Here is a 14,834-nt window from a genome sequence, read left to right as displayed (position 1 = left end):
GAAAAGCCACTGGGAGAGCATATAATTAATTGAGCCAAGGAAATCTGCTGTATACTCTCAGAAGCATGAGCAATTGCTTCCTGTTTTGACACTTCGCAGATAGTCCTGGAACAGTGACGGCTATTTCAGGCTTCTGATGAGATAATGATGGTTTCAGGCAGAAATAATTTTATTCTGAGTTGCATTTGTATAGGGTATAGTACAATGAAGTCCTTATTCATGATGAGGTAACAATGCAATACCGTAATAATAAGCTTCAGTTGTGATTGTTTCTCTCTGCCTTTCTTCCTTTTTCTTGCTACCACTCTTACTGCCGCTCTCCTTCCTATTATTCTTTGTCACCAGCTCGACAGACAAGAATGTTGGTTGAGCTTTCTTTCACATGCTCAATTCACCTGCTGGGAGGTTTCCACAGCACCTCTCAGCTGTAATGTAAACAGTGCAGCTTAGCAATTACCTGACTGTAAAGCATTACTATAAACAGTGCTATTGTTTTGCCCTTTCCACTCTGCACTGCGGGAGTCCTCTAGCAGGCAAGGTGAGATCTCAATGTTCCTTCATGTCATTGGTGCCCAACAAAGTCTATGGTCCCTTCTCGTGCTGACTTTCTCAAGCTTCTGCTATGCTTCCGTTTCTTGTCCAAATCCTTGATGAAACCATTCTCCAATACTAGATAGCAGTATTTGCTAGCTGCATTCTGAGTTATACATCACGTTAAGCCTCATTTTGTCTAGAAGGTATCATGCATGGTTATTACCACTACTATTTCCCTGACCATTTTTTGTAGCTATCACAATGTTTTGAAGAGGAATGGCACAATGTGGTTGGCTTTTTTCTTCAGTTTACTGTCCTGTGGTGGCTTTTTTTCAGAGGCTTAGTTCCCCCAGCAGCCTCAGGACCTCAGAGCAGAAAGGAACATAGTTCTTGCAGGGGTATGGAGGTCATGTTTGGGACTGGAAATGGCCAGAATACTTTTCCCTTTATTTCCACAAGCCATTAACGTACCTGGGTTATGGCATGTTGATCTGCATCTTTTGCTCCAGTTTTAGAAATGAAGCACTCATTATATTCGTCAGTCTTGGTTATTAATATGCTAAAATTCTTAAAGAGGGATATAATTTGCTTCCCAGGCTTTCTTCATGTACTGCTCATCTTTGTGTCACTGTCCCTGCTGCTCTGAGCTCAGCAGATGGCTCTTTGTAAGCAGGTGGTACTTTTTTCTTGCTATTGGAAGAAATATATTTACTGCTTATTCTGGCACCCATAAAAAAATTGTAAACTTTAAAGAGATGTATTAAAAAATATAAATAAAATGCCTGTAAGAGTTATTGCCAAATTGATATTGTACCAAAGGCACCTATTCAAGTGATCAGCAGCCAGAAATGAAGTGCATAAGCCAAGAGTATTGAAAGAGCCATTAAGAATGTTAAAAAAAAAAATGAAAAGGGCAGATAAATCTCATACTCTGATGAATGATAGCCTGAGAACATCTAATCATATCTGGGTAGCATTTACTGAAATAATTCAACCAGACAAAAATGAAGAACATGAAAAAGATGGTGTAAAAATTATTGGAATGTTCTTTTTTTCTGACAATCTTTCATTAATCTTCAAGATGGAATAAGAATTTATTTAAAACAAATTAAATTAAGCGGTGAGCGCTAGTATACAGTTTCTCTTGATCTTGGTATGGGTATAAGAGCATGTTGTCAGCAACTGCATAATAAGGGTTATGGGGTGCCAGTGGTTTTTCTTTGCAGTTTTCCCACCACTTTTCCCTAATAAAGCAACATGCAGAACAGTGGCTATGTTCAACTGGAAAATTGGTCACTGCTGTAAGAAAATATGAAATAGATGAAACATCTAACAAATGAACATACAAAAGAAACACAACAAATTTCTAACTCCATGTCTATAGGCTTCCATTCCTTGATTCATGTGTCTGGACTTTTTGCTTTTAATGGCAACATGCCTAGAACTCCTTGGATGCAATTAAAAGTGATATGGAGATAGTGGCTCTGTGAATATTGTGGCAAACTGACTTAAAAATATGAATGTTTACCAACAGATTGGACCAAAGTTGGCTTCCTCGCTGTGCAAATACAGATTTCATAGGGTCTTGTCTCAGCAAATGCTTACCTTTTCTGTTGTGTTCTTTAAGGAGGAGTAGCCTGCTTCATTTCTGCTAAAGCTCTTGTCATCGGAGTTATGGTAAAATAATCTAATGATCTAAAAGCTCTGTAGAATGTCTCTCCCATGAAAGAGAGAATGTAAGAGCATGTTCTCTCTGTGTGTGACCCATACAAATCGACGGAACATGGGTTTTGTTTAAGCCACACTATGTAGTCAGTAAATGTTTTCAGATCTGAGCTGGGTTTGGTACATGCTTACAGATTAGGGAGCAGCTGGCTTGAACTCACAGCTTCATGAAATTAAATTTATTTTTAGGACTTGAAATTAAGGTGCAAGGTGGGGTAAGGACTTTTTGATTCAGGTGTATCACGTGTTATGAACATGCTCTAAGATCATGGAACTGGCCATTCAACAATCAAAATGTTATTTGTAATGAGTGGATGAGTGTTACCAATCGAAATGCTTCTCTTTGCTTGAATAGTAAATGTAATTCACCTATGTGCTGATGCTGGCTGGTCCTGCTGATACTTGTACTTGGGGGCATAATGAGTCCTCTGGGACTCAGTTCCTTTTGCTGCTGGGATGCTCTTCCAGAGGTGTGACAGGGCATCTTGTTGCTATCAGTCATTGCTAACTGTACGCAAACTGCTCGAGAGATAGTGCAGATGTTCAGCTTTCACAAACTCCCTCTCTGTAAGGTGATAGGAAATTGTGCTCGGAAAGTCTGGTGCCTCTGCAAAATCTTTGCTTTGCTTTCAGCTTCATTCCCTACCACCTACTGGCAATTCAAAACAATGATCAAGAAACAAATACATTTCTTATTTTCTCCTTTTTTCCAGATGTCAGAAAGACTGATTCAGAAACTGAACCAAAACCTGGTCCATTTTGAGTTGAAGCCAGGAGTTCGAATCCTTGTCCATGCTGCCCATTTAACAACAGGTCAGTATCCTCTTTCTGTGTACACCCTTTGTTGCATCTATCACAGCCACCAATATACTCCTTGATGGTAGTAGCGTGCTACCAGCTTTATTTTAAACATTTCTTATTTTTATATTGCAATAACAGATCAGTGTATGGGCAGACATTAAAATGCCTGCTCCACCTCCCCTTTCTTTATCATGACAAAAAGATATAGTGGCTTTGCATTTACAACTAATCCTTTTGCTTACTGATGTGCAAGAATTTGCTTCTGTTGATGGAAATGCAGTATAAGTATCAGTAGAAATGCATACTTCTGGGCTGCCTCTGAAATATTCAACAGCTGAGTAGTACCACAGCATATTCAGCCTGGATCGCACAGTGCAAAGGTTACCAGCTAGCCCTGGATTTATTCAGATATTTTAGAGTCAACAAACATTCTAAGCCACTAAGCACATTTCAGGAGCTGTTCAGCAATCTGAAAGACTAGAATCAATTTACATATTGCGCAAACATAAGATTAGGAAGTTTGGACTTCAACTAATCCTATATTAAAATGAACCATCTCCAAAGTCCTGATATTTAATTACAAGAGTCTCTGTCTATTCTGTATGCTAAACCCTCATTTAACAGCACAGGCCCTATTTAACAAGAGGTAGGATTTATTACAAGAGATAGGAGGGTGGTGAAGCACTGGAACAGGTTGCCCAGAGAAGATGTTGATGTCCATCCCTGGCAGTATTTAAAGCCAGGTTGGATGGGGCTTCGAGCAACCTGGTCTAGTGGAAGGTGCCCCTGCCAATGACAGGAGGGTTGGAACTAGATGATCTTTAAGGTCCTTTCCAACCGAAACCAGTGTATGATTCTAACAAATCTATTCCCAGGAATTCCTTTTCCCAGGACCTGCTGATAATTCTGATCAGTTGGTATCATCTTCTTTTCTTAGCTTTCAAATTAAAAGCCTCAGTTTCCTTATACTAGCAAAATGGCTTTTTATGGTGTAAACAGGTCTGCCCAAGCTGGTGTCTGTCCACATGAATTTTCAACAATAACCAGTGATTCTATATGTACTTTTAGAAAATGCTCAGTGGCCATCTCATAAAGGAAACATATCTAAAAGCATCTTAATGTGAGCTTCAGATACAGCGTTACCTGCAGAGGGTGCTTGGCTTAGACATGCTCTTTCTGCTAACCAGAAATGCATGTTTTTGTTTGTATTTACACACATCCCAGGAACGAGTACTTTTTAGCCATAATAGATGCAAGCACACATTTGTGTAGGTGGGTTTTGTTGTATTTGTCTTCGAAGCCACTGGTGAGATATGAGTGGTTGCTGTAAACAGGCTTCACAATGTCCTATAGGAACACTACAGGATTTTGTCTCTTGCAGAAATATGATTCAGTAAGAATTCAAAATGAGTCTGAACTGCCAAACTAGACATTTAAAAGCCCAGAGAGCAGCTACTGTAAGGTCTTTGAGGAAGTATGGGTCCTTATCCATCTGCAGAGGTCATGACTTAGTTCCCTGTCTAAATAAAAGGCCCAATTTCACAACATCACAACTTGGGAATAGTTTAGAATTTGACAAAACACCAAAAGAGAGTTTTAGATCACTGCTGAAAACTATTGTTTTGGTTGACAAGGAAGAATTGTCCTTTTGAAATCCAATTTTATAAAAAAAAAAGAAAGAAATAAAGCAGGGAAACCTGGAACACAAGCCAATACTAGAAGGAATCTCTAGAAAATGTGATCCAGGGGGAAGCACATGATGCAGAGGTTCTGTTCTGGTCCATGGTATCCCTTCTTTCTGAGCCTTTTCACTGTGACTTTGTATTGAACTCTGGGCTGAAGCTGACTAAACCGAAAAGCTCAGCATTTGTTTTTGTAAGCACACATATATGTATACATATGCCTACATTTATGTCCCCATGCCTCTCTGAACAAAAGTGCAGTTATGTAAACTAGCTCGGTGTGGGTATTCAAGCAGAACCTGTAGAAATGAAACTCTGTGTGGTGTGAGTTGTATGTGAGCATGTGCCTTCCCTAGAGCGCAAAAGAATGACAGGCATTGGCCTCAGCACATTTCACACCTCCTTCTACTTTGTTCAGGCCACATTGAAGGGTGGATTAATTTACAGCAATTGTGGGCAACTGATTACAATTCACTCATGATGTTTATTCCTTCTCATGAAAAAACCCAAGCAACAACAACGTCCCCAACCCAACAGACAACAACCTCAATTCTAAGGCAGAGTAAAATATGCTAATATTCCTCACAAAGCAGTTAAATAGCTGTTTATTACTGGGCTCTCAGTACAGCATCATAACAAGAACATCGATGCTGAGTCTGAGTTGGTCAGATAGCCAATTTGTCATCCCACAGAACTGCAGAGACCCACAAAATACAGACGCAAAGGAGGATAGAGTAGAGGTTTGTGAGGAATTCCTATTAATAGATCTTTTAATCCCAGTTCCTCACCTTCCTGAGGATAACCTGCTTGATGTGGGAAGGAGGAGTCTTTTCTCTTTTGGCTTTATCAGGCTGAGTGTGACAGCTGAAAATGTGTATGTGATGTGTGTGGCTGAGTATTGCCTGCGTGTGCGTTTTCTTGTGTCTTCTGGCTCTGTTTTAGGATGAGTCTGTTCAGTGCATGTGAAGTGGGAGAGAGAAAGAGGATGTGCATGATGGGTATGGTTCAAGTTAACTTTCACTGCCTTGCAGAGGAAGACACTACCTACCCCTTGTTCTGTGTGTGATGCCAGATAGAGACAGTCAGTGACGCTGTATCTACTGTGAACATTAGCCCTGTATAACGTCACAGCTACAGCTGTATATCTGACTACAGTATGTGCTATTACTGTCTGCATGAACAACTGAGACCACTGGACCTATATGTGTCCTTTTTGGATGCTAGATGCCTTTCAGTTTGTGTGTGTGTGTGAGTGATGGAAACTCTCTTTTAATACTATTTACTTTGTATTTCTGGGAAAACCATGATCCTGGCTGTCTTATGTGGCCTTATTTAGCAAGCAGCTATGAAAACGTGGTGAGCAAAACTAAGGAGAAGCACAGAGAAACTTTTGCTTGATTAGGGTTGGTTTTGGTGGTGGTTTTTTAACTTGAAACTCTGCACACTCTTGCATGGAAGACTTCTAGAAGAGAAAGCAGGGCACCGAGAGAAAGAGTAGAATGTGTTCAGAAGAATAGGAAAGAGATAAAGGAAGAAACTTAAAATGTCAGAGATGTGAGAAGAGCTTCCCATGGTAACGCATGGATGCTGAGGCAGTGTCTGTGAAGGGCGCTGCACTTCTGCTTGGGAAGGAGCAGGACTGAGCAGAGAACAATACATTTGGTGAGCATTGTTGCTTCATTACAACTGAGGCATCAGTTGCTCATTATTCACTATCCATTGGGAGCTACCCAAACTAGCTCTAAGCAAAACAGAAAGTCAACATGACAAGTTAGCCCACAGGCAGCTCCAGGATAGTCCAGAAAATGCTGGGTTTGGTACCCAAATGACCTTATTTGCAACTACCGTGGGGGACTGTCTGCAGTGTAGGAGAGTATGGTTCAGTCAGTCCTTTCAGGCCAGAGGAGAGAGGCCTCTAAGGAGAAAGCTATGGGACTTCACGTGAAGGGATAGATTGAGCACTGCAAATGCCCAGGTTTCTTCCCAGGTGGATTAGAAAGGGAGAGAAGCCCTGGAGACATCTGCGCAGATGCTACAATTGCAATAAGGGGAGGATGAGCTGTTTCTGGAGGCAGAAACTTTTTGCTGAAGTCTGGGGGTGGCTGTAACCTTCTCTCCCTCTCTTGCAGCTCCCCTTGTGGACCTCACTCCCAGTCACAGTGGTTCAGCTATGCTGATGCTCCTCTCCGTCGTTTTTGTGGGACTAGCTGTCTTTGTAATCTACAAGTTCAAAAGGTATGACCCTCCCTGAGCCATTTCCTTCTCCCCATTGCTGCCTTTCAGTGAGGTATTTGGGTTTTGTTGGGTTTTCTTTTTTGCAGTGATTTGTTTCTTGGTTTGTAAAAGCTGATGCTACATCATATGCCAGAGTACCCCACAATGATGGTTTCTGTTAATGTTTTAGGAAGATTCCTGGCCTTAATATATATGCACAGATGCAGAATGAAAAAGATCAAGAGATGGTCAGTCCAGTCAGTCAGAGGGAAAGCATACCTAATATCCCTCAAAGTGAGCTGATGAGCCCTGAGCAACTAGTAGATGAGAAGTTGGAAGTCCAGCCCATAGGTAAATAACTTGCAGCATCCCACAGCTGGTCAGACTCTGACTTATAATTGGCTAACCCTTTTCTCAGCCTCCCGCCTTCCCATATTCCTGCACACTCCTTCCCCTGTCCTCTTCTGCTGCAACATTAGTTTTGCTACAGGAAACTTTGCTTACTCTTCCCTTTCCCTCACTGCCATGTGATGAAAGGGAGGGGAACAATTTTAGGCTTTTTCTCTCTCCTAGTTGCTCTGTGTAGATCCCTTCCCCTTCTTAAAAATCCTGCCAGCACTTAACTTGCACTATAAGGCAATTTAATTTATTTTGCTGGGGCTGATGTAGTTGCGGGTCTAAACCCCACATCCAGGAGGACTTCAGCCACCCTCACCTGGAACATGGAGGTGAGCGGGTGATTTGGTAAGTCATATCTAAAAGCTATGATGTTTTGACTGCTCTGGCCTTTGTGCTGTGCCAGACCTTATTGCCAGCAGCAATGCTAGCCTGGCTGATTCCCAGGGATACTGAGCAAAACCTGAGATCTCAGCAATGGACAGCTGGGTTTGCCCTCAGGCTGATATCTCCTACAGGCCTCTGTGGTTGAAAATTTGCAAAGCAGGCTTTCACAGGACCTAAATTGAATAGACTTCAAGGGGGCATACTGAGATCAGTAACACGTTCGCTCATGCTTATACGTTCTCTGTTACCCTGACTACAGATAAAGGGTTGGGATGGAGCAGGGGTGTTTCAGTCTGGGTATGTGTTCAGGTAAAGCTGGCATTGCTTAGGCATTGCTCAGGCATGGCTCAGTTTAACCTGTGGGGTGACAATTCTGCAGGACCAGACCAGAGGTACAGTACAGGACCCCTGCAAATAAGGACATGGACCTACTTTAGAGGAATTAAAGTTTACACCTGTTTCGACTTATGCAGGAGTGAGACATAGTTGTAACTGAGATCCCTTATTTGCACAATTTCATCAGCTTAACCAAACCTTAGATTCCACCTGGGGATGTCCCTAAAATATATGGGAGTATTCACTAAAGCAGCCTGGGAGTCATAGCTACTGCTGAGAGGGAGCAAGGGGAAGGGCAATTAAAGGAGGGAATGTGATGCGCTAAGATTGTGGCCTGTGAAATAACCTGGCAGAAAAGAGAAGAAGTCTCTTTATGAAACTACTGTCTAAGTTGGAAGCCCCACTGTAGTCAATACTGATCTCACCTGTTCACTAAGGAGAGATCTGATAGCTATTAAAAGCTTTTAAGTAGCTATTTATCAGCAAACCTGGACATCCAGGCTTAGCAGGATACAGGATGGAGTGAGGGGACCAACCTTCCCATGTGGTGTTCCCCATACAGAGCAACCTCAGGCCACAGTCCAGAACCCAAGGAAAGGAAATGCAACCAAGGTAGTCTGGACAGAGGACTTCCAAAAGGCTTGTGGATCACCAAGAGGTTTCAAGCCAAGACCCGGAGCGGTGGGTCCTAAACTTTAACAATTCTTTTTTGTTTGTTTGTTTGGGTTTTTTTCTTTTTTTCCCCCAGAAGCCTCCAAGGCAAACTTGGTGCTAAGGGAGAAACACCCAATTTCAGGTCAGGAACCCTCTTTCTAGAATTAAGATGGGCTTTGAGCTTACCCTTTCTAAAAGAATGAAAAGCATATGATTCATGCTGTTCAGGGGTAGGGAAATGTTTTCACAGGTCACTGAGACAGAAGTGGCAGGAGTCAGTCACTTGCTAGCTCTACTCAAGGTACCTTCAGAACTGCTCTTGCTGGTGTTGGAAACTAAACCCTTGAAGCCTTTTGGGGGTAGGTTTTCATTTGGCGTAACTGTAGCATTTCTGGCTTTCTACAATCGCCAGCATTTTGTGTGTTTCTCAGCCATGATACTGGACACTATTGAATCAGAAATTAGCCTTTATAACTCCTTGGTTTATACCTGTAACTGTGAAAGGTAAATGTGTGGGATAAATGGCATCAATTCTCTATCAAAAGGAATCAGTCCAACAATCAGAGATCATTGAGAAAATGAAAAGGTCTGGACATAGGTATGAACAGAATAGGAAGTGCAAGGGCTCTTCGCTCTCCTATACAACCACCTCATCTGTTTCTGGAAAAGAGCAATTTCTTTTAAAATGAGTTTTCTTTCTTTTGGGAAAACAAAACAAGACTGTAATTGGGTGTTTCTCTTTTGTATGCTTGTTCAGAAGCCAGGTTTTTTGAACTCCTTTGACTAACATTCAGGGATCCTTCCTTGGAGGAATCTGAATGAATGTCACTAGATGATTTAATTTTATCTCCAGACTGGCAGCAAAACCCCATGGTTCCTATTTTCTTGATGTGAGTAGTTTAGGCTCTTCTTTTGCAAATGCAAAGCTTAAGGTTATTTGTGAAATCTCCAACATCTTATCATTTCAAATGAGTTTCCTCTGAGGACCACAGCTCCTCCTTCCCTCCACCCCTCTGCTCTGGCCTCTCCTTCTTCAAAATGCGTTAATCATCTTCATTAGCAAAAGAACAGGACATCACCTTCAGTGTTTTAAATGACAGGAAAACATTTCTGGGAAGAACTTGTCTGTCTGGAACAGTTGAATCCCAAAGGCAAACAAGGTGATAACTTCTAACATGTTCCTTGGCTAATCACACTTGTTATTTACTGACTCTTATTTTGTTCTCCTTTTTTTTTGCCACAGGAAGTATTTCCACAGCTGCTGAGCCCCAGAGCACAAAAGAAATCCCTACCTATGTAAATGGTTGAATTGAGGACACCGATGCATATCTATATCTAAAAAAATTAGGGAGAGCTCACTGCATTTGGACTTTTTAATTCTTCGGATGACAAAGGGTTTTTAGCTTTAAGCCTGTGCATGTGGACATTATACTGAGACCATAGTGGAACTGCATTGTACAGGTGTTCAATTTTAGTGGGGTGGGTGGGGGGAGAGGATCTGGTACCACTATTCACTCCTGCGGCCCTTCCCTTCACCCTTCCACTCTCTTTTTTCGGATCTGTCTCTAATTTGTAGAAAATTCATAATGGTATAGCCAAGAATATGCATGGGGGTCACTTCTTTAGGGAGAGGGGTGGGCTGGGATGTGGGGGGAGAAGTGCTGGGGGAGGTGGGAGGGGATGTTTAGGGTTCTTGGCTTTAGATTTAACTGCTCTTTTAGCACTTTGGGCTGCGGGAGGGCTAGTCGCCTCAGCAGACTTTCATAGGACACACATGAAAAATCACACTGGAGTTTCAAAGCACTGAAAGTATTCTTGGTCAGTCTGGTTTGTCTTTGTTTGGACTCTGCCCTTCATTCCTCTAGCTGCAGCTGCTGCCTGTGCCCCATGGCTGCGAGGAGGCTGGGTGCAATTTTGGGTGATCCCAACCACAAGGCCAGGCTCTTTCTTAAACAGCTTTTTTAGCCTACTCACACCAAGGAATCCCACTGATACCACTGTTGAAAGATAACTTTTTGCCTCCTAACCTTGAATGGGACAGAACTAGCATGCTTTACAAGGAGGGAGGTCTGTCCATACTGCAGTTGCAGAAGTTTATTGCCAGCATGGACTTACACTGTACTTTGTACCAGCCTTACGCCTTCAATTTTGTCTAAGAGAAAGCCCTAGTAACACCCTCAACTGCATTTAGTGCTGATGTTTGGATTTGTCTGGGGAAGCCCCAGGAGATCTTGCCTTTGGGAGTCACCCCAGGGCTTGTCAATTTTTGAGAGACACCTTGCCCATAGAACAGGGAGCAGGAAAAGGTCTATGCACAGTTTCCTATGGCCTTCTTGGCAGCCCACTTTGGTTGGAGATATGGATAAACTCCTTCCACTCTGGGCAAAGGAGGGAGAATTTGGCCTGAGATTGTTGCCATGCATGTTGAGCCCCAGCACCACAGGACTACTCTTGCACAAGATCTATTTTCTTACCAATAAGCTTGTATCTTACACTGAAATCAGAAATGAGGTTGCAGGATATGTTCACGTAGAATATGAAAGGGAACAGCAGGTAAACAAGTTTAGCATACATCGAACAAGTACTCCCAAGACACTGGCTGTCCACAAATTAATCCGTGGTCATTACAGCTGTTGATTTCCAACCCAACTCAGGTAAGCCTAGCACCAGGACTTTGGTTTGAAGTGCAAAGAGAAAAAGATAGTAACCAATGTACACTTAACTGTGTTAGGTGAAGGGAAATAGAGACCAGTGTAGCACATGTAGGAGACACACTGATTCTTGACAGGAGTGAATTTTGGTCAGTAGACATTGTGCACATTAAGCTGAGTTAAAACCAGGAGAAAGCAATGTTGCTGGTGTTGCCCAGAGTCCCTGGGCGGGGGGTTCATAGTGGTGGTGGGTTTGAATTTCACAAATTGGATATAAGCCCAAATCAACTTGCTGGCAAAGAAAAAAAGTGATACCAAGTGAACACTAGACACATTGTAGTTAAAGGATAATCACTGAACAGAGTCCTCTGCCTCTTTCTGTTGTTTCTCTGAAGACAGGTACAGAAACACAGCAGTTTGGGTTTGCTGTTGTCTTTGCAACTACAGCTTTATGAAAGATGGGCAAGTATTGGCAGCAACTGTACAATAGTCCCCACTGAAGTCCAACATTAGCCAACTTATTTTTATAGTAAGCCAATCAAAAAGTTTTCTTATAGTGTTGGAACTATTTCTAATTTTAAAATCACTTTTTTTGATGTACTTTTTCATCTTCTTTTCCCCTTTCGTTAAATACAATGTAGCGTAATGTATAATTGCTATTGTTTATTGCTTTTACAGTCATATTTATTAAACAGATAATGTCTCTAAATGAAGGTCCATGGTTTTGTTGCTCATTTTAGGCCTCTGTCCTTGTCTTGGGTCACTAACATTAAAACAGTAGGAAGTTAGAAAACCTCACTTGGAGTATTGTGTACAGTTCTGGTGTCCACAGCATAAAAAGGACATGGAGCTCTTGGAACAAGTCCAGAGGAGGGCCACGAGGATGATCAGGGGACTGGAGCACCTCCTGTATGAAGACAGGCTGAGAAAGTTGGGGCTGTTCAGCCTGGAGAAGAGAAGGCTGCGGGGAGACCTCATAGCAGCCTTCCAGTATCTGAACGGGGCCTATAGGGATGCTGGAGAGGGAACTTCATTAGGGACTGTAGTGATAGGACAAGGGGTAACGGGTTAAAACTTAAGCAGGGGAAGTTTAGATTGGATATAAGGAGGAAATTCTTTACTGTGAGGGTGGTGAGGCACTGGAATGGGTTGCCCAGGGAGGTTGTGAATGCTCCATCCCTGGCAGTTTTCAAGGCCAGGTTGGACGAAGCCTTGGGTGACATGGTTTAGTGTGAGGTGTCCCTGCCCATGGCAGGGGGGTTGGAACTGGATGATCTTAAGGTCCTTTCCAACCCTAACTATTCTGTGATTCTAGGTTGAAGACTGCAAAAGGAGTTTTCAGTAGAAGCAGGAGAGGGTGGTGATAGTGTTCTGGAAAACTAGTTCCTGGAAGCAAGATACCAATATGAAAGTAAATTTCTCCTCAGTCAAAGTGCTTTATAAAGTGAAGCTTGGTACTGTTATCTCCATTTTATGTACAAGGAAGCTACGGGATGCAGAGGTGCAATGCCGGTTTCCGAAGAAGCAATGTTAGAGCTCTAAGCAGCTCCCTGAAACTCCAGCTCTGTTCCCTGCCCATGGTTATCCTTCCCCATACATACTGTCTTTTAAAGGTTCCTTTAAAATACCTTTTATGACTACCATTTGCCAACACTGACAGAGCAAAGTTTAAATTATTCATATTACTGATTAATCAGGTTTACATGTAAAAAAAAATGAAGCATGGAAGTTTCCATCAGCTTGCCAGCTGACAGTGGATGCGTATTGCTGAGAAAAAGGAAGAAAACATAGCTTCTCTGCTTTACAATTCAGGATGCAACCATCAGATCATTCTGCCTCTTATAACTGGCTCCTTGTTCAGTTCTCTAGCTTTTTTTGTACCCTTGGCATAAGAATTTATATGTACACATAGACAGTCAAAGATCTGGGTTTCAGGGATCGTCAGCAAACAAGGCCATGGTATTGCATATCATGTCCAGGAACGATGAGTTTGCTTATTGGAGGAGTATGTATTTTACACATCCTGGGCAAATCACAGCATAATCACAATTACCAGCCTAAGGGAGACGCTGCAACCTTTCTCCACCTTTCATTTTCAGGCTGGATATGCTGCTGGCACAGCCGTGGCCGTAGCGCAGGTGACTCAGAGATGTGTGAGTAGGCATAATCTGCTTTTATAGTTTAAGTGCCCACCTGAATTAGCAGGCATCTGTTCTGGCCATAAAGAGTAAGTCTGGATTTGGCAAGCATCTCTAAAGCATTTTCATATCATTTTCTTCAGCCTGTGTGTCCCGAGGCAGAGACTGATTGTTATTTGTAGTTGTTGTTTTCTGGTTGTATAACAACACAGCGATTTACTGCTAATGGCTGATCACTGAGACAATAAACAAAAAATATATCAAATACTTATAAAATCCAGTGTAAATTTTCTCTGAGAATATTATCATACCTTGAGAGAATAAATAATACCCTTCATATCCTTTGTCAGAAGGAGTGGGGAGTTAAAATATGGTTAATAACTCAAATAAAGTATTTTTCTAATTTGTTGTTGATTCTCTACCATCATCTTAACTGTCATAAAACAGACATATGGATGGGACAGGTGTACTGGCTTCAGAGAGATTTCTGCTTCTTCACCTAGCAGGACATTTGTGCTAAGATGCTGGACTGCCTCTCCTGAAATCAGTAGGAGTTAGTGTTTAAATACTTTTGGGGATCTGAGCCTCAGATATCGTTAAAATGTGGCTCTGTTTAATTGCTTAAACTTTTGCTGGAAAGCAAGACTCTCAGAGCACTTGCTGAAATGGTTATGCAAATAAAGCAGGAATTTCCAGTGACCCCAAATGAACCCTTTCTTTGTCCTGTCAACTTCTGCTGAGAATTTCTGGCAGTTGCATTTAGTCTGGTACCTAGAGCTGATAGCAAGAGATTAGTATTTTTATTGTGTGCTGTTACCTCTCATTGAATGCATGGAAAGATTTCTCACCACATTGTGTCTCTAGATACATTCAATGTTTTAAACATTACCCCTGATTGCAGAGCTACCATGGTTATGACATTAAAAAAGAGAATTTATTTTTCCTTTGGAGATGCTGCCCTTGTATTTCTCCATGAAGCAGAATAACAAAGCATGTGTATAAACAACGCTTGAGCTGGAACAAATCCTTTACTTTACAATGTTGGTATGATCATATGGTCATAATACCCAGAAGATGTAAGTCAAGTCATTTTCTAATTGACAAGATCAAAGTGCTATTATGTACCAACTCATCAGCCTAAGAGATATGTTTCATCTGTGATTTTACCTTTAGCTTCTTCCTTTCCCTTACTGGGGGAATATAGCTATTATTGTCCACTGTGCTGAAAGCAGGACATAGAGAAAACCTGTGTTATGTGTTTCTCAGTGTGAGAATTTCAAGATGTTTGCATCGTTATACAGTCACCCCAGTGCTAG

At 41.8% G+C, this 14,834-nt stretch overlaps 1 protein-coding gene across 4 annotated transcripts in view; it reads left to right on the top strand.

Annotated features, from left to right (window-relative positions):
* The window catches only part of SORCS1 (sortilin related VPS10 domain containing receptor 1), a 291,565-nt gene extending 281,483 nt beyond the window's left edge, over window positions 1-10,082 (top strand). Inside the window, exons 24-28 of one of the 4 annotated variants that reach the window (XM_057420909.1) lie at window positions 2,973-3,072; window positions 6,872-6,977; window positions 7,147-7,307; window positions 8,638-8,756; window positions 9,973-10,082. In XM_057420909.1, coding sequence (XP_057276892.1) covers window positions 2,973-3,072; window positions 6,872-6,977; window positions 7,147-7,307; window positions 8,638-8,756; window positions 9,973-10,029 — 543 coding nt within the window. In that variant the 3' untranslated portion in view covers window positions 10,030-10,082. The remainder of the gene's footprint in view (window positions 1-2,972; window positions 3,073-6,871; window positions 6,978-7,146; window positions 7,308-8,637; window positions 8,757-9,972) is intronic. The other 3 variants (XM_057420910.1, XM_057420912.1, XM_057420911.1) reach the window with 3 other exon arrangements.
* Window positions 10,083-14,834: the final 4,752 nt, after the last annotated feature.

This window comes from Pezoporus wallicus, unplaced genomic scaffold (genome assembly GCF_028554395.1).
Source record: "Pezoporus wallicus isolate ANWC-B61680 ecotype Strahan unplaced genomic scaffold, APGP_CSIRO_Pwel_v1 contig_3365, whole genome shotgun sequence".
NCBI classification, from domain to species: domain Eukaryota; kingdom Metazoa; phylum Chordata; class Aves; order Psittaciformes; family Psittacidae; genus Pezoporus; species Pezoporus wallicus.
The sequence above is the reverse complement of the archived record's forward strand: the minus strand, read 5'-3'. Positions and strand labels throughout refer to the sequence as shown.